This window comes from Muntiacus reevesi, chromosome 17 (assembly GCF_963930625.1).
Source record: "Muntiacus reevesi chromosome 17, mMunRee1.1, whole genome shotgun sequence".
In the NCBI taxonomy this organism is placed as follows: Eukaryota; Metazoa; Chordata; class Mammalia; order Artiodactyla; family Cervidae; genus Muntiacus; species Muntiacus reevesi.
In genome coordinates this window covers 7,486,254-7,507,790 of record NC_089265.1, presented here as the reverse complement: position 1 = coordinate 7,507,790, position 21,537 = coordinate 7,486,254, and the positions used below count along the sequence as shown (strand labels likewise).

At 39.7% G+C, this 21,537-nt stretch overlaps 1 protein-coding gene across 1 annotated transcript in view; it reads left to right on the top strand.

The window, feature by feature from the left end:
- MTMR9 (myotubularin related protein 9) overlaps window positions 1-21,537 on the top strand; it is a 60,532-nt gene that overhangs the window by 30,450 nt on the left and 8,545 nt on the right. The window contains exons 4-7 of the mRNA XM_065907812.1: window positions 17,267-17,440; window positions 19,120-19,337; window positions 20,136-20,297; window positions 21,076-21,217. Of these exons, the coding sequence (XP_065763884.1) occupies window positions 17,267-17,440; window positions 19,120-19,337; window positions 20,136-20,297; window positions 21,076-21,217 (696 nt within the window). The remainder of the gene's footprint in view (window positions 1-17,266; window positions 17,441-19,119; window positions 19,338-20,135; window positions 20,298-21,075; window positions 21,218-21,537) is intronic.

Below are 21,537 nucleotides of genomic sequence, written 5' to 3'. Positions count from 1 at the left end.
GGCTCTGGCGTACTCAATAAAGCAGAAATAGATGTTTTTCTGGAACTCTCTTGCTTTTTCAGTGATCAGCGGAGGTTGGCAATTTGATCTCTGGTTCCTCTGCCTTTTCTAAAACCAGCTTGGGCGCATGCGCTCGGCCCATCGCTGGACTGCTGCTCTCAAGGTCCTCGTCGGGCAGCCGCCAACACTCGGGGCTTGTCCGGCGCCACCGCCATCGCCCACCCACACCCCCCCCCCCCCCCGACGACCCACTGCTCACGCTGGACTCTGCCACGGGCGCCCCTGATGTGCTGGCCTGGAGCTTGCTCCCGTGTCTCCCTCCCGTGCAACCTTTGGCTCCCGAGTCCCCAGTGCCAGCCACGGGACGGGGGACAGGGTCACGGGATAGGGCCGCGAGGGTCGCCAGCCTCCCGCTGCTGGCCAGCTCCAGTCCGGGCACCTGCTCCCATCGCGGGCTCGAGTAGGGCGCGGGGACCATGCCCCATCCCATCGCCATGGAGGAGGAGGCCGGGGCAGCCTCGTGGTGCAGGCGCACTCCGCCGAGTCCCCCACCCCTGGAACCCGTCGTCAGTGGGGCTGGGGCCGCCCCTCCAGCAAACAGCAGTAGCACACCACACAGCGGGCCTCCTGCCAGCACCACTCCTCCTTTCGGCCAGGCCCTTTCCTCAGATGGGAAAACCCAGGCAGAGACAGAGAGCCTGCCTGGGACCTATGAGAACCAGGTCTGCACAGCCCTCACCCCCGGCGCCCTCAGTGAGGGAGCTGAAGATTGGGGTTGGGGAGACAGCCGTGATGAAGACCGAATCCTTTCCCTCTAAGATCAGGAACAACATGAGAAGGCCCCCCTCCCCGTGGTTGTCCAGCCATTTACTGGAGGTTCTAGCCAGGGACCTGCCAATGCAACAGACAGAGGTTCAATCCCTGGACCAAGACAACCCCTGGAGGAGGCAGTGGCACCCACTCCAGGACTCTTACCTGGAGAATCCCATGGACGGAGGAGCCTGATGGGATGCAGGCCACAGGGTCGCAAGAGTCGGACATGACTGAGCGTGCACGCACTGGCCAAGGAGCTCAGGCGGGAAGATGGAGCAGAAGGCGGCAATGCTGTGAAGCGAGAAGCACAGTCTCTGTTCACAAGCACCGTTACCTTGTATATAGAAACCTTTTAAATCTACAAAAAATTATTAGAATAAGCAAATTCTGCAGGTTGCAAGACAACAAGATCAATGTACAAAATCACTTGTATTTCTATACACTTGCAGTGAGCAGTCCAAAAATGAAATAAAATCATTCCACTTACAATAATCCCCCAAAGAACAAAATGCTGAAGGATAACTTTAATCAAAGAAGTGAAAAAAAAATGTGTACTCTGAAAATTACAAACACTAGTGAAAGAAATTCCAAATGATCTAAGTAAGTGGAAAAAGTCCTATGTTCATGGATTGTTAATGTTGTTTAGATGGCAAGACTCCAAATGGATCTTCAGATTCAATGTTATCTCTATCAAAATTCCAGCTGGTCTCTTCAAATAAACTGACGAGCTGGTCCTAAAATTCACAAGAAAGTTCATGAGAACCATAATAGTCAAATCAATGTTGAGGAAAAAAAAAAAAGCTGCGGAACTCACACTTGTCAATCTCAAACCTCCAAATCTCAATCTCAATTGCAAAGCTCCAGTAATAAAGACAGTATAGGTAAGGACTTCCCTGGTGGTACAGTGGATAAGAATCCACCTGCCAACGCAGGGGACACGGGTTTGACCCTGGGTCCAGGAAGATCCCACATGCTGGGAGCAACCAAGCCTGCAAGCCCCAACTACTGAAGCCTGCGTGCCTATAGCCTTTGCCCCGCAACAAGAGAAGGCGCTGCAGGAAGAAGCCCCATTCGATGCAACTAGAGAGAAGCCCATGCAAAACAACAAAGACCCAGGGCAGCCAATAATAAATAAATAATAAAGCAGTTAAAAAAAATAAATAAAACCAGCTTGAACATCTGGAAGTTCACGGTTCATGTATTGCTGAAGCCTGGCTTGGAGAATTTTGAGCATTAGTTTACCAATGTGTGAGGATACGTGCAATTGTGGGATAGTTCGAACATTCTTTGGCATTGCCTTTCTTTGGGATTGGAATGAAAACTGACCTTTTCCAGTCCTGTGGCCACTGCTGAGTTTTCCAAATTTGCTGGCATATTGAGTTCAGCACTTTCACAGCGTCATCTTTCAGGATTTGAAATAGCTCAACTGGAATTCCATCACCTCCACTAACTTTGTTTGTAGTGACGCTTTCTAAGGCCCACTTGACTTCACATTCCAGGATGTCTGACTCTAGGTGAGTGATCACACCATCGTGATTATATGGCTTGTGAAGATCTTTTTTGTACAGTTCTTCTGTGTATTCTTGCCACCTCTTCTTAATATCTTCTGCTTCTGTTAGATCCATACCATTTCTGTCCTTTATCGAACCCATCTTTGCATGAAATGTTCCCTTGGTATCTCTAATTTTCTTGAAGAGATCTCTAGTCTTTCCCATTCTGTTATTTTCCTCTATTTCTTTGCATTGATCGCTGAGGAAGGCTTTTTTTAAATCTCTCCGTGCTATTCTTTGGAACTCTGCAGTCAGACGGGCATATCTTTCCTTTTCTCCTTTGCTTTTCGCTTCTCTTCTTTTCATAGCTATTTGTAAGGCCTCCTTAGACAGCCATTTTGCTTTTTTGCACTTCTTCTCCATGGGATGGTCTTAATCCCTGTCTCCTGTATAGTGTCACGAAGCTCCGTCCATAGTTCATCAGGCAATCTGTCTGTCAGATCTATTTCTCACTTCCACTGTATAATCATAAGGGATTTGATTTAGGTCATACCTGAATGGTCTAGTGGTTTTCCCTACCTTCTTCAATTTAAGTGATGAAATTGATGAAAATGAAGGAGGAGAGTGAAAAAGTTGGCTTAAAACTCAGCATTCAGAAAACTAAGATCATGGCATCTGGTCCCATCACTTCATGGAAAATAGATGTGGAAACAGTGTCAGACTTTATTTATTTGGACTTGAAAATCACTGCAGATGGTGATTGTAACCATGAAATTTAAAGACGCTTACTCCTTGGAAGGAAAGTTATGACCAACCTAGATAGCATATTTAAAAGCAGAGACATTACTTTGCCAAAAAAGGTCCATCTAGTCAAGGCTATGGTTTTTCCAGTGGTCATGTATGGATGTGAGAGTTGGACGGTGAAGAAAGCTGAGCGCAGAAGAGTTGATGCTTTTGAACTGTGGTGTTGGAGAAGACTCTTGAGAGTCCCTTGGACTGTAAGGAGATCCAACCAGTCCATCCTAAAGGAGATCAGTCCTGGGTGTTCACTGGATGGACTGATGTTGAAGCTGAAACTCTAATACTTTGGCCACCTGATGCGAAATGTTGACTCATTGGAAAAGACCCTAGTGCTGGGAAGGATTGGGGGCAGGATGAAAAGGGGATGATAGAGGATGAGATGGCTGGATGGCATCACCGACTCGATGGACATGGGTTTGGGTGGACTCTGGAAGTTGGTGATGGACAGGGAGGCCTGGCGTGCTGCAATTCATGGGGTCGCCAAGAGTGGGACACGACTGAGCAACTGAACTGAGCTGAACTGAAATCAATTCTGATGCAAAATGCTGAGAAACTGCTTAGGAGGCTACTGAAATAATGATTGGATCAATAAGAGAGGGGTTATAGTGCAGAAAGTTTCAGGAAATGGAATTAAAAGGAGTTGGCGACCCACTCATTGGATGTGAGAGGTAAAACAGGCAGTGGCATCTAGGTTTTCCTACTGAGATGGGAAAGACAGAAAGAAAAGTGTGTGTGACAGGGGATGAGTTGAGTTCAGTTTTGAAGATGGCAAATTCGATGGCAAATGCTCATCATTGAATATATGTAAGAGATAGTTTAGAGCTTGAGAGATCTGTGTTAAAAATGAAAAATTGAGAGTCGTCAGTGTATACATTGTGTACGTTGTAAGAATCATAGGCAGAAGTTGAGATTACTGAGGGAAAACATCTAATGTCAGTAGGGGCCAAGGATTAACCATGTAAAGACCAGTGGAGGAAAAAGCCAAGGGAAGAGTAAGTTTCAAGTAGGAGGGGGGGTCACCAGTGTGAAAGCTTCTTTTCATTGTTTATTGCCTCCTGAGCTAGAATACAGGCTGCTAGAATACAAACTTTAGGAAGCTGGGAACCATGTCATTCTTGTTCCCTACTGCATTCTTAGTACATGGTTTGCAAGCACTAGATATTTGTCAGGTCAATAAATATAGAAATGTGTGCATTTATGCAGGACAGGACAAAGGTATGATAAGTCTTTCTATATATCACTGAAATCCTCCACCAGGTAGACATATATCACTGCATCAGTATTCCTTGAGGAAGGTTTTTTGATAATCTACAAAACTTTCTGAATAGTATTAGCCAGTCCCTACTTCTCTGTTATATCCAAAAGAGAGATGTGGTATTGAGAAGACAGAGTACTCAAACTATCTCTCAAATTATTTACATTGCATCCCATATATTAATGTTGACTACTTGACTTTCTGGGACTTTGTTTCCACGTCTACAAAATCAAAGTGTTGGACAAATGATCTGTAAGAGTTCCTCCCCTTTTAACATACTTTTATTATAGGATATAATAAAATACTATTTCAGATACTTTGCTGAAATACACATATACAGTATATATCTGTACTTCGCCAGTCTACCACTTTAGAAATTATATATAAAGAAAAGACGACGATAAGGTAATGGTTGAGTAGCCCCTATCTGACAAGATCTCCTGCAGATATCAGTGACAAACTGTGAATAAAATAGAGAAACTTGAAGCTCTGGTGAATGAACAGAAAGCCCTGTGTTTTAGAGGGAGGGGAGGAGAAACGTAGAGGAAGTGAACGGCAGAGTAAATTTCCTTTTTCGGGGGCCTCGTCCTGAAGTCAGCACAGTTAATGGCATTGATGGTGCCAGACAACTAACATTCTTATGGAAAGCCCACTTTCTCTCTGGTGGGAGGAACCAGGGGAAGGGCTTGGGGAACCAGAGAGCCAGAAGAGGGGAACCTTGACTCTGTTTGTAATAATGAATCTCTGGCTGACTCTTGAACCATTGCTTGAGGCAGACTGGGGGCAGTCAGAACTAAGACCTGAGTTGCCGTGCATCTCAGATGTTAACGAAGTTTGTGGTTTGTCTGAACAAGCTAATTCCTTGTAAAACACTCTTCAAAGGTGTTTAATGGAATGCAGATTTTCTGCAACATAAAATTCACAGTGAATATAGGATATAATCCAAAGTTGAGTCAGGATATTATGACCCATTCTCAAGAAAAAGAGAGTATCAAAAAAAGAAAAGACGGTCAACAAGTGCCAGTCCCAAGATGCCTCAGATGTTGAAATGTTTGATCATTCATGGTCTTTAAAGCAGCTGTTTAAATTGCTTGATTTTCCATAAAGATATGAATATATTTCAAATGAGAGACAAGACAGGAAATCTTAACAGAGAAATAGAAATGCTAGTGTCAAATGAACCTCTCAGCATTTTTTGAAAATATATATCTGAAATAAAATATTCACTTGGTTAAATAGCAGAGAGGAGATGACAGGACAGAATCAGTGAAATTGAAGCTAGAGCAATAGAAATTATTTGGAGAAATAAAGGAGATGAGAAATTGTGGAAAAAAGAGCCTCAGAAACCTGTGGAACAAAATGGCTAGCATATGTGTAATGACAGATCCAGGAGAGAGTAGACAATAGGTAGGAAAATTATTTAAAGAAATTATGTTCAGAAGCTAAAAATTTGATCAATTTTATAAGTTCAAAAAGTTCAGCAAGCCCCAAACAGGATGAGTATGAGAAAAATCATGCTAGGCACATCATAGTCAAATTGTCAAAGAGCAATTGTCAAATGAAGATCTTGAAAGTTGCCAGTTAAAATCAACACATTACATAGAGAGATAATTCAGATGACCATGGACTGTTCATCAGAATTTATGGAGACTAGATGATAAGACTTCTATATTTTAGATTTTACTTATTTTTAAAGAATTTATTTAGCTGTGTCAGGTCTTAGCTGTGGCACACGGGATCGTTATTCCATCGTGTGCAGTCTTTCGCTGTGGTCCACGGGCTCTCCAGGTGTGGCGCATGGGCTCCAAAGCGTGTGGGCTAAGAAGTTGCAGTGGTCCAGCTTACGTACTCTGCAACTTCTTCCCTGACCAGGGATCAAACCCTTGACCCCTGTGTCATCAAAAGGCAGATTCTTAACCCACCAGGGAAGTCCCAACAAAACTTTTATTAAAAAGTGGTGAAAGGTAAAAAAACCTATCAACCCTGAATTCTGTGTCTGGTGAAAATATCTCCCAAGGAAGAAGGTGAGACAACATTTTCAAATAAAAAGAAACTAAGAACTTGTCACTAAGAGACCTTCACTCTAAGAAATACTAAAAGAAGTTACTCAGACTAAAGGGAAATAATACCAGAGGGAAACCTGAATATTCAAAATAATTGAGGAATATTGGAAATGGTATAATTAAATATAACAAGCTATTTTTTCTTTTTAATGTCTTTAAAATATGTATGACTAAAACAAAAACTATAGCATTGCCTTTGTGGTGTTTATGGTGTGTGTAGACATGTTACACATGGAAACTCTGTCATTAAAAATGGGTGTGGGGTGGCTGAATGGATACATACACCTATACAGTTTCAGGGTTTTTACATATTATGTAACATGGGCTAATGTTTAAGTTAACGGTGTATATTATAATCCCGAGCAGAGTTTCTCAAACTTGGCACTGTTGACCTTTGGGCTGTATAATTCTTTGTTGTGAGAAGCTGTCCTGTGCATTGTAGGGTGTTTTGCAGTATCGCTGGTCTACCAGTAGATGTCAGCAGTGGTCTTCCCAACCCCCAATTGTCTCCACTCATTAACAAATGTTCCCTCAAGGCAAAATCACCCCTAGTTGAGAACCATCGTCCTTGTCACTTCAGTTCGGTAAAAGTAATCATAGAGTCAGTTCAGTTCATTGGCTCAGTCATGTCCAACTCTTTGTGATCCAGCCATCTCATCCTCTGTTGTTCCCTTCTCCTCCTACCTTCAGTCTTTCCCAGCATCAGGGTCTTTTCCAATGAGTCAACTGTTCACATCAGTGGCCAAAGTATTGGAGTTTCAGCTTTGGCATCAGTCCTTCTGGTGAATATTCAGGGTTTATTTCCTTTAGGATTGACTGGTTGGATCTTCTTGCAGTCCAATGAACTCTCAAGAATCTTCTCACAGTTCAAGAGCATCAATTCTGGTTCTCAGCTTTCTTTATGGTCCAACTCTCACATCCATACATGACTACTGGAAAAACCATAGCTTTGACTAGACGGACCTTTGTTGGCAAAGTAATGTCTCTGCTTTTAAATATGCTGTCTAGGTTGGTCATAGCTTTTCTTCCAAGGATCAAGCATCGTTTAATTTCATGGCTGCAATCACCATCTACAGTGATTTTAGAGTCCAAGAAAATAAAGTCTGTCACTCTTTCCATTGTTTCCCCACCTGTTTGCCATGAAGTGATGGGACTGGATGCCATGATCTTTGTGTTTTGAATGTTGAGTTTTTTAAACCAGCTTTTTCACTCTCCTCTTTTCACTTTCATCAAGAGGCACTTTTGTTGTTCTTCGCTTTCTGCCATAAGGGTGGTGTCATCTGCAAATCTGAGGTTATTGATATTTCACTCAGCAATCTTGATTCCAGCTTCTGCTTCATCCAGCATGGCATTTTGCATGATGTATTCTGCATATAAGTTAAAAAAACAGGGTGACAACATATAGCCTTGACATACTCCTTTCCCAATTTGGAACCACTCTGTTGTTCCATGTCCAGTTCTAACTGTTGCTTCTTGACCTATATACAGATTTCTCAGGAGGCAGGAAAGGTGGTCTGAGCAATCACTTAAAAATGTTAAGAAATGTGATTTAAAGTTAATATATTAAAATGCAGTCCTAAAAAGTAATTTAAAAGAAAGTGGGAAAGAAGAAATAGCAAAAAATAAAGGGGGGGCAAACAAAATAAATGCTTGACTAAAATCCAGCAATATCAATATTTAGTATTACTGAGCTTAACACCCCAATTAAAACACAGAGATTGTCAGAATGAATTAAAGGAAAAAAGCAAGGGAGTTCCCTGGTAGCCTAGTTAAGATTCCAGGCTTTCACTGCTGAGGGCCTGGGTTCAATCCCTGGTCAGAGAACTGAGATTCTGCAAGCCGTTGATGCAGCTAAAAAAAGAAAAAGTAAGATCCAAATATATGCTGTGTACAGAGGTGCGTTTTGTGTTCTTATTTTTAGCTTTTATTAGAGTGTAGGCTCCAGACAATGTTGTGTTAGTCTCTGCCGCACAGCGAAGGGCTTCAGCTGTTCTCACACATGCATCCCCTTTTCTGGGTGGCCTTCCCGTTTACGTCACTGGAGCGCTGGGTAAGGCTCCCTGAGCTGCACGGTAGGCTCTCTATTTTCTGCATAGTGTCAGCAGTGTATATATGTCAATCCCAGTCCCCCATTTCATCCTGCCCCCACTATCCTCTTAGTGTCCAATGGCCCAGTTTCATCCCTTTTTATAGCTGGGTAATATTCCATTGTATATATGTACCACTTTTTTTTTTTTTCAGCTTGTGCTATTTTTATTTGGAGACTATATTCAGAAGGGCCTAACTAGATAACTTTTGCCATTAGTTATAAACTCTAGAGAGCCTTTTGTTATAAAGACAGCTCACATTTTCTTTTCTTTTTTAAGATGGTAGTTTTGTTTATTTGCATTCATTCTTTTTTTTTAACTTAAAAAGTTTTGTTAATTGGAGGATAATTGCTTTACAACATTGTGTTGGTTTCTGCTATACAACACCACAAATCAGGCATAAGTGTATATATACATCCCCTCCCTCTTGAGCCCCTCTCCCCCACCATCCCACCCCTTGAGGTGGTCACAGAGCGCCAGGCTTGGCTCCCTGTGTTATGTGGCAGCTTCCCATTAGCTGGTTTTGCATGTGGTGGTGTGTATATGTCAGTGCTGCTCTCTCAATTCATCCCACCTTCTTCCTCCTCTGTGTTCACAAGACTGTCTGTGTTTCTATTCCCGCCCTTGCAGGTTAGTGCATCCGTGCCATTTTTCTGGATGCCGCATGTATACATTAACATACTACAGTTGTTTTCTCTTTCCATATAACAGGCTCGAGGTTCATCCACCTTGTTTCAGCTGAGTCAAATTCATTCCTTTTAATGACTATTCCGCTGTGTACACACATATATATATGTACCACAACGCCTTTATCCATTCATCTATCAATGGACATCTAAGTGGCTGGTGACTGTAACTGTGTGCAGTGAACGCTGGGTACATGTGTCTTGAATTACAGTTTTCTCAGGGTTTATGCCCAGTAGTGGGATTGCTGGGTCATATGGTAGTTTTACTCCTAGTTTTTAAAGGAATTTCCACACTGTTCTCTGTAGCGGTTGTATCAGTTTACATTCCCACTGATAGTGCCAGAGGGTTCCCTCTTCTCCACATCTCCTCCAGCATTTATAGTTTGTAGATTTTTTTTGATGATGGCCATTCTGATTGGTGCAAGGCTGATAACCTCATTGTAGTTTTGATTTGCATTTCTCTAATAATGAGCAATGTTGAGCCTCTTTTCATGTTTGTTGGCCATCTGTATGTCTTCTTTAGAGAAATGTTTGTTTAGATCTGCCTATTTTTTGATTGGGTTATTTTTCTCATATTGAGCTGCATGTATATTTTAGAGATTAATGTTTGTTGGTTGCTTTGTTTGCAATTATTTTCTCCCATTCTGAGGGTTCTCTCTTTACATTGTTTAGTTTCTTTTGCTGTGCAAAAGCTTTTAAATTTAATTAGGATCCATATGCTTATTTTCGTTTGTATTTCCTTTACTCTAGGGAGTGGGTCATATCACATCTTCTTTATCCACTCCTTTGTTGATGAACATTTAGGTTGCTTCCGTGTCCTGGCTGTTGTAAATAGTGCTTCAGTGAATATTGGGGCACATGTGTCTTTTTTTAACATTAGTTATTTTTGGCTGTGCTGGGTCTTGTTGCTGCGTGTGGGCTTCCTCTAGGCGTGGTGAGTGGCAGCTGCTCTTCAGTTGCAGTGTGTGGGTGTCTCGTTGCAGTGCTTCTCTTGCTGTGGCCCACAGGCTCCAGGGCACAGGGGCTTCAGTAGATGTAGCACGTGGGTTTAGTTGCCCTGTGGCATATGGAGTCTTCCCAGGCTAGGGGTCAAATCTGTGCCTCCTGCATTGGTAAGCAGATTCTCCACCACCGGACCACCAGGGAAATCCTACATGTGTCTTTTTGAATTATGGTTTTCTCTGGATAAGTACCAGAGAAAGAAGTAAGTGGGATTTCGGGGTCACATGGTAGTTTTTTTTAGTCTTTTAAGGAACTGTCATGTTCTCCATAGCAGCTGTACCAGTTTTTATTTCCAGCAACAGTGCAAGAGGGTTGCCTTTTCTCCACATCCTCATCATTATTTATAGACGATGGCCATTCTGATAGGTATGAGGTAATATCTCACTGTAGTTTGGATTTGTATTTCTCTGATAATTAGTGATGTCGAGTATCTCTTCATGTGTTGGTTGGCCATCTGTATGTCTTCTTTGCAGAAAGAGCTATTTAGGTCTTGTGCCCATTTTTTGATTGGGTTATTTATTTTTTTTTATATTGAGCTGCATTTGCAAATATTTTCTCCTACTCTGAGGACTGTCTTTTCATCTTGCTTATGGTTTCCTTTTCTGTGCAAAAACTTCCAAGTTTCACTAGGTCCTATTTGTTTACTTTTGTTTTTATTTTCATTACCGTAAGAGATGAATCCAAAAAGATACTGCTGCAAATTATGTCAGAGAGTGTTGTGCCTGTATTTCCCTTTAAGAATTTTATGGTGCCTGGCCTTACGTTAAGGTCTTTGATCCATTTCGAGTTTATTTTTGTGAATGCTACTAGGTAGTGTTCTAAGTTCATTCTTTTACAGGTAGCTGTCCAGTTTTTCCAGCACCACTTTTTGAAGAGTCTGTTTTTTCTCCATTGTATATTCTTGCTTCCTTTGTCATCAGTCAGGTGACCAGATGCACGTGGGTTTATCTCTGGGCTTTCTGTCCCTGGAGTTCCATTGGTTTATATTTCTAGTTTTGTGCCTGGACCATACCCTGTTGATGACTGTAGCTTTGTAGTATAGACTGATGTCAGGAAGCCCCATTCCTCCAGCTCCGTTTTTCTTTCTCAGGATTGCTTTGGCTATTCAGGGTCTTTTGTGTTTCCATACAAATTGTAAAAGCTTCTGTTCTAGTTCTGTGAAAAAACTTGATAGGAATTGCAATGAATCTTTAGATTGCTTTGGGTAGTAGAGTCATTTTAAAAATATTGATTCTTTCAGTCTAAGAACATGGTATATATCTCTTTGTTTGTGTCATCTTTGATTTCTTTCATTAATATCTTATAGTTCTCTGCATATGGGTGTTTTGTCTCCTTAGGTAGGTTATTCCTGGGTATTTTATTCTTTTTGTTGCAATGTTAAATGGAATTATTTCCTTAATTTCTCTGATCTTTTTTATTGTTTCTTATCTTTTATAGTGTATAGGAATGCAAGAGCTTTTTATGCATTAATTTTATATCCTGCAACTTTACTAAATTCATTGCTTAGCTCTAGTAGTTTTCTGGTGGCCTCTTTAGGATTTTATATGTATAGTGTCATGTCTTCTGCAAACAGTGACAGTTTGCTTGTTCTTTTCCAATTTTTTTTTTTTCAATTATTTTTATTAGTTGGAGGCTAATTACTTCGCAGCATTGCAGTGGGTTTTGTCATACATTGACATGAATCAGCCATGGAGTTACATGTATTCCCCATCCTGGTCCCCCCTTCCCACCTCCCCCCCAACCCGATTCCCCTGGGTCCTCCCAGTGCACCTGGCGCGAGCACCGGTCTCATGCATCCCACCTGGGCCGGTGATCTGTTTCACCATAGATAATATACATGCTATTCTCTCGAAACATCCCACTTTTCCAATTTTTATTCCTTTTATTTTTCTTCTCTGATTGCTGTGGCTAGGACTTTCCAAGACTATGTTGAAAAACAGTGGTGAGAGTGGACACACTTGTCTTGTTCCTGATCTTAGAGGAAATGCTTTCAGTTTTCACTGTTGAGAATAATATTTGTTGTGGGTTTGTCATATATGGCCTTTTATTATGTTGACGTAGGTCTCTCTATGCCCACTTTCTGAAGACTTTTTTTTTTAAATAATAAATGGGTGTTGAATTTTGTTGAAAGACTTTTCTGTATCTGTTGGGATGATCATGTGGTTTTTATTCTTCTGTTTGTTAATATGGTGTAACACATTGTTTGATTGGCATACATTGAAGAATCCTTGCATCCCTAGGATAAATCCCACTTAATCATGGTGTATAATCCTTTTAATGTGTTGTTGGGTTTGGTTTGCTAGTATTCTGTTGAAGATTTTTGCATCTATGTTCATCAGTGATTTTGGCTTGTAATTTTCTCTTTTCTGGTTTTGGTATCGGGTGGCTTTGTAGAATGAATTTGGGAGTATTCTCCCTCTGCAGTTTTTTGGAAGAGATGCATTTATAATATAAAGAGACAGATTGAAAATATATGGGTGGAGAAAATTTGCCATGAAAATAATGAGTATAAAAAAGAAGTTGCTTTATTAATTTCAGATTAAAATGAAAAATTTCAAGACACAGAATATTATGAAATAAAGAGATCATTCCATAATGATAAAATTGATCAGGACAACATAATGATATATATTTTTATAGCCTAAACTGATGAAAATAAAGTAAGTTCTGTGGTCATAGTAGATTGTTTAAACTGCTGTCTCAGCAAGTAACAGAACAACTAGACTAAAACAACACAACAAAATGGGTAGGAAGAGAATCTGAACAGCACTATCTGATATTCATTGAATACTACTCCCAACTTCTGCAGAATAAACAGTATGCAAGAGCACATGGTATTATCCGAGAGAGAGCATATGCGGGGCTGTTAAATATATTTCAAAGGATTGAAACCACACAGAATATAATCTCTGAGCACAGAGGAATGATATTAGAGATCAGTTAGCACTGGGGGCAGAATCTGCCTGCAGTGCAGGAGACCCGGGATAGATCCTGGGTTGGGAAGATCTCTGGAGAAGGGAATGGCAACCCACTTCAGTATTCTTGCCTGGAGAATTCCGTGGACAGAGGAGCCTGGCGGGCTACAGTCCGTGGGGTCACAGAGTTGGAACTGAGAGACTAACACACAAGGTATTGAGGAATACCTAGAGTATTTGTAGGTTAAAGGAAATACTTGTAAATAGTCTGTAAATCAGAATGGAAATTAGGAAATATTTTTAGCTGAATGATAATATTAGAATTTGTAGACTACAGCTAAAGCAGTGTTTAGAGAGACACGATGTTAAAGCACTTATGTGAAATAGGAAGAAAGGTCTAATAAATTCACCAACTTAAGCTCCAGCTTAAGAAACTAGGGGAAAAAATGAGCAAAGTAACTTGAAAGAATGAGATAATAAAAAAATAAGAGCAGAAATCAATAAAATAACCAGAACTAGTAAGTTTAGCAAGATTGCTTGGTGTCAGTGTTCAGAAACCAATTAGTGACACGACTGAGCGGCTCAGCACTGCACAGCACCATCTTAAAGTGAACAGAGTACTTAGTGAGAAAATTAGCAAAAGGGCAGGGTCTGTAGACTGAGAAACACAAAACAGTGCTGAGAGAAGTTAGAGGGCATCTAAGTAAACGGGGATACATGTTCATGGATTGAAAGACAATATGGTTAATAGTGGGCTGAGCTATGTAAGGGACCCAGCAGTAAATACATGAGGCTTTGTGGGGCATGAAGTCTTTGTTGCAGTTACTCCACTCTTTTGTATCATGAAAACATAATACATCAGTGAATGAGCGGTGCTGTGTTCCAAAGGTATTTTATAGGAATACCTGAATTATTGTGTTGCATCTTATTGTATTTCCTAGATATTGCATTTTGTTCACAGATTGCATGTTTGTGGCAATCCTATGTCGAGCAAGTCTTTAAGTGTCATTTTTTCCAACAGCTTTTGGTCACTTCATATCTCTCTTGCATTTTGGTAATTCTCAAAATTTTGAATCCTTCACCAGCAGAAAGATTACGATTCACTAAAGGCTCAGATAATGGTTAGCATTGTTTAGCAATAAAATATTTAAAATTAAGATAAGTACATTTTAATTTTTAAAGACATAATGCTGTTGCAAACTTAATAAACTATAGTATAGTGTAAACATAACTTATATAGGCATTGGGAAAGCAAAAAATGTGTGACTCGCTTTAGGGAACTATTTACTTCATTGCAGTGGTCAGGAACCAAGCCTGCACTGTCTCCAAGGTATGCCTGCATTTACAATACAAGCAGGAGACTGGATTCGGGTTGTGGAGTGTAGTTTGCTGATGTCTCAGTAAGTGTAGTTTGCTAATTCTTTCCAAGCTGATTTATTGATTCAGCGCAACTTCCTATCAAAATTCCAGTAGGTGTCTTTGTGGAAATTGTCAAAATTATCCTGAAATTTTTATGGAACTGCAAAGTTACTAGAATAGCCACAACAGCTTTGGGGGAAGAAAAATCTTAACTATTTACAAAACTTACTATCAGGCTGCAGTAATCAAGAAAATGTGGTATATTGGCATAAGAATAGATATAGTGATACATGGAACAGAATAGAAAGTTTAAAAAAGAACTCTTGGATCTGTGATCAGTTTTTGCCGAAGGTGCTTAGACAATTCTCTAGATAAAGGATAGTTTTTTCAACTAATGGCATTGGAACAATTGGATGTAAAAAAGATAGATCTAAACCTTTATTTCACAAAAAAATAACTAAAAATATAGACCAAAACGTAAGAGCTAAAGGTGTAAAACTTCTTGAAGAAAGTAAAGGAGAAAATCTTTATGACCCCTGACTAGGCAAAGATTTCTTAGGTATAACACTAAAAGTGAATGAAAGCAGGTTGGTGATTCCTAGTATCGGGTGTGGATGGAGAGGTATAGGCTGTAAAAATGTACTAGGAATTTTTGTGAAAGATGATTGAAATGTTTATTGTGATTGTGGTGGTGTTTTATGGGTGGGTACAGCTGTCAAGAGTCATGAAATTGTATACTCTAAATGAATCTAGTTGTTTTTTTTCGTGTAAATAGTAAAACCTCAGTAAAGTTGATTTAAAAGAAGAGAAAAGAATAACTTGATGTAAAGGTTAAGTAGCTGATTAGGGATAACTAAAAATGAGAATCTAGTGATTTGGAATATAGATACTCAAACAGGGCAGAGAAAGAAGGAAGATGGAAAAAATGATAGAGAAGTTAGATGCATGCATGGTTGGTAAATGGAGAAGGTTTAATATTTAGTAAATGGAAATTCAAGAAGATAATAGAGAAGTTGTTAAGAAAGGCAATATTGAAATAGATGATAGTGGAGACTACCATCTTCAACATCAGAAAGTCACAAAGCCTTAGATTAAGGTATCCCAGCAAACACCACATGGGATAATGAAAAGGAAATGTTAAGACATATTGAGTTCTACTATTGAACAGTAAGGCAAAGAGATATCACAAAATTAACCAAAGAGAAAAGACAAATTACATATATGGTAAATCAAAATTAGAAGAAAAAAAACGGTTTGACTAAATTAAGCATCTGTTCATGATAAAAGCTCTTAGCAGATTTGAATTTGAAGGGAATTTATTTAATCTAATAAAGGGTAACTACAAAAGTAAAAACATACAAAAAGCAAATCTTTCCTTATTCCCTCTAAGTTCAAGAGTGAGACAGAGATTTGCCCACCATCACTATACCTAGCTGAGGAAGTCAAGAAGGGAAAATAAAAGGTATAAGCATTGAAATGAAAGAAACAAAATTGCTATTAGTTGTTGCTTATATGTTTCTGTACATAGGAATCTGAAAGAATCTTGAGATTGTATGCATTTCTCTACACCATACACAAATTTGAAGACATGCAACTAAAATGCATTAAAAATATTAGGTTCCTAGAAAAAGATGTGCAAGATGTTTATTGAGAGAATTTTATAACTTTATTGAAAAAAATTAAGAAAGATTTAAAAGTGGAGGGATACTATGCCCATAGACAAGGAAATTAGATATTATAAAGATGTCATTGTTTCTAAATCAGTCTATACAGTCAGTACCATCTTATTAAAACCCCAGTGGGATTTTACATGGAATTTGATAAAAAGTTACATTAAAGGGGCAAAGGGTCAAGGGAAACCAAGATTCTCTTGAAGAACAAGAAGGAGGGAAGAGGATATAGGAGACTTGGCCTACTAAATGCCAAACTTATTCTAAAAGCCAGACCTGTGGGACAGAATACAGACCCCCAATGTGTGTGGAAACTTAATAGAATATTTGACACAAGTGGTATTGCCGGTCAGTGAAGAACCATAGCCTTCTCTAGAGTAGGAAACCAGTAAGTAATCCCTAATAGTAAAAAACACTCAAAATTAATAAAAATCTAAGAGTTGAAAACGGTTACTCTGGGGAAGGAGACTTAGATGATAGATTAGCAGAATATTTTCTTAGTATTAAGCTGTATTCCTTTAAGAATGATGTTAACAGTCTTTCCTCGTTTTTTCTCCTTTTTTAAATAACAGAAATGAGCAAGGGATTTGATGGAGATAGTGGCATTATTCTCTTCTGGTTAAGTATTATCTAGAGTTGCAGTCTTCTGTTGCTATACTTTAAGAGTACCATTAACAAAGTAAATGATACCCAGACAAGAATGAATGAGAATAATTAATAAATTTAATTTGGATAATAGAAAACTAAAGGAGAATCAGCTATCTTTCATACATTCCATTGGCTGCCTTGTGAAATAGGGAACTTGTACTGAAATCATGGTTAAAAAAAAATCGAGGACGTTACAGAACAATAAATGTTGCTCAACATGAGGAAGAACTTTTTAGGAGCTAGTGATGGAAGAACTTTTTAGGAGCTAGTGATACCTAGCACTGTAAGAAGCTGGCTCTGAAGAATGAAGCTCGGCTTTCTGAAAGTATTTAAGGAAGGGCTAGGTGTCCTATTAAACTGTGAGATGGTGTCTTCATTGTATGAAAATGAATCTCTAAGCTCCTTTAATAAAAGTTTTTAGATTACTTTGTGAGATTGAGATTCCTGCTTAGCTTTAAAGTATTTTGTGTCTTTCAGATCAGTGAATGGAGGCTAAGCTATGTCAATCAGGAATTTGCTGTGTGCCCCTCTTACCCACCAGCTGTCATAGTGCCCAAAGCCATCGACGATGATGCCCTTCGGAAGGTAGCCACATTTCGCCATGGAGGCCGCTTCCCAGTTCTCAGTTACTATCATAAAAAGAATGGAATGGTAAGTGAACATTGCTCCATGGTCGACTGGAAGATTTGGTTTGAGATTCTTAGAACTGTTCACCTTTTCTGTGTACCTGTTCACTGAAATGATTAGTCTCTCCTGCCAGGAATTTTACTTTTGTTTAAACTTTCGGGAATCCGGAGTAGAATGTTTTCTGTGATCAGGATGAGACTGAATTCTTTCCATAATGCTGCTTAGCCTTAGAAAAGCCCAGGCAGGTTTATCTTCAGGACTCAGGACACAGGGAACTAGTGTTATCTGATACTGAAAATTACACTCTTTGGTAGAAAATAAATTTCTCTGACTGGAATAATGGTATGACACGTTTGTTCCACACCCCCGGCTGTGCTTGCTGCACGTGGAGTCTCCATTCTCCCAACCAGGGATTGAATCTGCATCCTGTGCAGTGGACGCTCAAGAGTCCTAGCCACTGGGCTACCAGGGGAGTCCCTATGATACTTTAATTATTCTCACCAGATTTCCCTGGGTAAGGTAAATTGAGCAGACATTTTTATTTTCAAAGGGAGACGAGTGACACATATCATTAGTCATAACTTCAGTAAATACAGGAGTCAGGCATTGAATAGGCAGGTATTCATTGTGTATTCACTTCCTAAATATTTTCTAAATTTATTTTTCTCCTCATGTTTTCTCTCAGTCAGTAAACTCTGCTTCTCATTTTGCATCCAGTAGTAAATTAGTGAATAAGTTACAGCTATTTTCCTTTTTCCCCTGAATTGTAGATATTTAGGATAAAGAGATTTTTAAAAATTAGGTCACCTACCTTGCTTACCGAGAAGTATTTCTCTTCACTAGGGTTCACCATAAAGCATTTTAACAACTCATACAAAATATATTATTGTTCAATTCCATGGTAAGTACAGTCTGAGAGTTCGCCATTCTGGATGACCTTCCTTGATTATGTTAAATTTCAAAGTAGTTAAGATAACAGTATATATTATGGGATGAGATTAAAATAATTCCAGATCATTCACCAGGGAAGAGATCAGTATAATAGATGTTGCTTTCTTGAGAAAAGTATCAAATAAGTAAGATCTAACAGAAAAACCCAAAGGAACTTTCTGACCAACCCAGTATATAGTTGTTGGTCTTTGAAGATGAATGGCTAAGTCCTGGAATATTGAAAGAGAGCCACTGGAGAATAAAGAATAGATAACAAGTAGCTTTCAAGACATTGAAAATGATTCCCAAAGCAAAAATAATAGTGTATAACCTTTTTAATTTTACCACTGGTTCCTTTTCTCTTTATAATTCTTGATAAAATCTGCCAACCCTAAGTTTACGTAGCTGAAGCAAAAGTTTCCTGGTGTCTAGGCCATTATTATTGTCTTAATTGCAGGCCTGGATCTACTGGATGATTAATTCACTGATTAAATGAACTATAATATTTGATCTTAAAGAGAAACTATATTATGTGAAAGTATTTTGAGACAGTGGGAAGAAAAATCATGTAAGAATGCCAAGTCTTATTTTTGTTTTACTATTTTTAAACTTGTTAAATACATAGAAATATTTCTTTGTTTCAGGGTAGAATTCATCTCTGAAATGACACACAATTGTTTTTTGAGACATTCTTAATCTAGCTTAATTCATTTCTGTTTTCAGAAACTTTCAAAGCAGCTACTACTAAATTTTAGACTCTGTTGTCCTTGTAGGTTATTATGCGAAGTGGTCAGCCACTCACTGGCACAAATGGGAGACGGTGCAAAGAAGATGAGAAACTGATAAATGCTACCCTCAGGGCAGGAAAGCGTGGCTACATCATTGATACTCGACCTCTAAATGTAGCTCAGCAGGCTAGAGCCAAAGGAGGCGGCTTTGAGCAAGAAGCTCATTATCCTCAGTGGCGGCGGATTCACAAGTCCATTGAGAGGTAAAAGATTCAGGAGACAGTAATGGACTCTTATTTGAAGCTAATTAGAGTGGGTGAGCCCTTAGCTGTTGGAAGATCACAGGTTTTCAAAGGAACCTTCATATTAGTTCGAGTCAAAAATTGGCTGGGTATCTCGTGTTTTGTAAGATAAGCAGAAAACTCATGGTAGATGCTCACAAGTGAGTTTTAATCAAATAGCATTTTTTTCTCTCTTAGCTCTGAAATTTCATCACCATGAGATCTCCTTTGCTTTAGATCAGCGGTCACCAAACTTACTGAAAAGAGGTGCTACAGACAACTACATTTTCTTAAGTCAAAAATACTTGGACATTTAATCTCCCCCATACCTACTTAACTTCCACACCTTGTTCCCTCCACCTGTATCATCTCATTTATGCTTGCAGTTAATGGTTTTTAATTGCTTCTGGGAGGGTGAGGGGGTGGGAGTTGGAAGTAATGAAATAATGCGGTCTGAGCTGGCCTTGGCTTCTCTGCTGACAGTATAGGTGTCCAGAGTGAGCCCGTGGGAGTAGGTGCAGACATCAGGGGCACTGTCTGTAACCGGTCACAAAGTACAGGACTCTGACCCTCTCCCCAGTCAGAGAATTTTAAATATTAGTTTTACAATCCTTAACCCTATAAGTTATTACATAGCAAGGTAAATGTCTGTAGAGTATTTTGAGCTGGTCTTCCTCTTGGATATATTCGAGGCTAAGTATTTTATTTGGTTTCTTCCATCATTGTTCTATCTTCTGTTATCTTTTTTTCTTCTTACTTACTTTTTCTTATCTCTCAAAGGTATCACATTCTTCAGGACAGCTTAATCAAACTCGTGGAATCTTGTAATGACCAAACACAAAACATGGACCGATGGCTCAGTAAACTGGAGGCCTCCAACTGGCTGACTCACATCAAAGAGATTCTGACAACTGCCTGTCTGGCTGCGCAGTGTCTCGACAGGTGAATGAGTATCAGGGTTCTGGAGTGGGGAGCTCCTGCCAACTAGACTTGCTTCCTTCCAGATCTATGCTTACGTATTGGGTTACCATTTGTGTCTGTTCTGTAACTTACGTTCGTCGTCGTTGTTTAGTCGCTAAAGTCACGTCCAATCCTTTGCAACCCCATGGACTATAGCATGCCAGAGTCCTCTGTCCGTGGGATTTCCCAGTTAAGAATGTTGGGGTGGGTTGCCATTCCCTTCTCCAGGAGATCTTCCCAACCCAAGGATCAAACCTGCATCTCCTTCCTTGGCAGGCAGATTCTTTACCACTGAACCACCCGGGAAGCCCATCTTATGGTCACATTATTTTATAAGAGAGTCAGTGCCATTCAGCATCTGTGAAGTGTATGTGAAGAGGCTGGCATTTAATTGTTAATGTCGTTAAATTAATGTGAACCATGTACATACACATGTCATCCATGACACAGATTTTTTAAGTACTAAACGGCCTATTTTTTTCTATACAAATCCTTAAGTTGTGAATCTAACAATTTCTATTTTCTTAAACTGAAAAATAATGAGAAGAAGTCTCAGAGAGTTCTTGTCCTACAAGATCTGGGACTTCCCATACTTCCGTGTTTTCCCCAAGGGAAGCTCTTCATGTACTTTCTTTAGATCTGATGCCAGACAGAACGGAATGCAAAGGCTTTCAGCTGTTACTCTCAAGAAATGTTTGTTATTCACAGTCAATCGACAGTGTTGGGAGTGTCCCATTTGTTCTCTGGATTTTCCTTACAGGGAAGGAGCATCCATACTGATCCATGGAACAGAAGGAACTGATTCCACACTGCAGGTTACCTCCCTGGCCCAGATCATCTTGGAACCAAGAAGCAGGACCATCCGTGGCTTTGAGGCCTTAATAGAAAGAGAGTGGCTGCAGGTGAGAAAAGCTAACTGCTCATAATTGGTGTTTGATCCTGGTTTGTGGGAATGGATATATGAAATTTTGATTGATTCAGATGTTTACTTTTCTGGGGGACAGTTCATCTATCTTCCTCTTAGTAAAATGTCTTCAGTCTTTACTGCCTCTCCATTTTTGTCTCCCTCTTTGCTTGTCTTATTCATTTGGCACTTTATTCCCCTAACAAATGCTTGTTAGTTGGCTGTTGTTACCTCCAGGGAGACACAGAGTGTAAAGCACGGTCTTGTCTCACAGAGCTTAGTCTTGTTAGAGGTAAAAGACACAAACAAGCGTGTGAG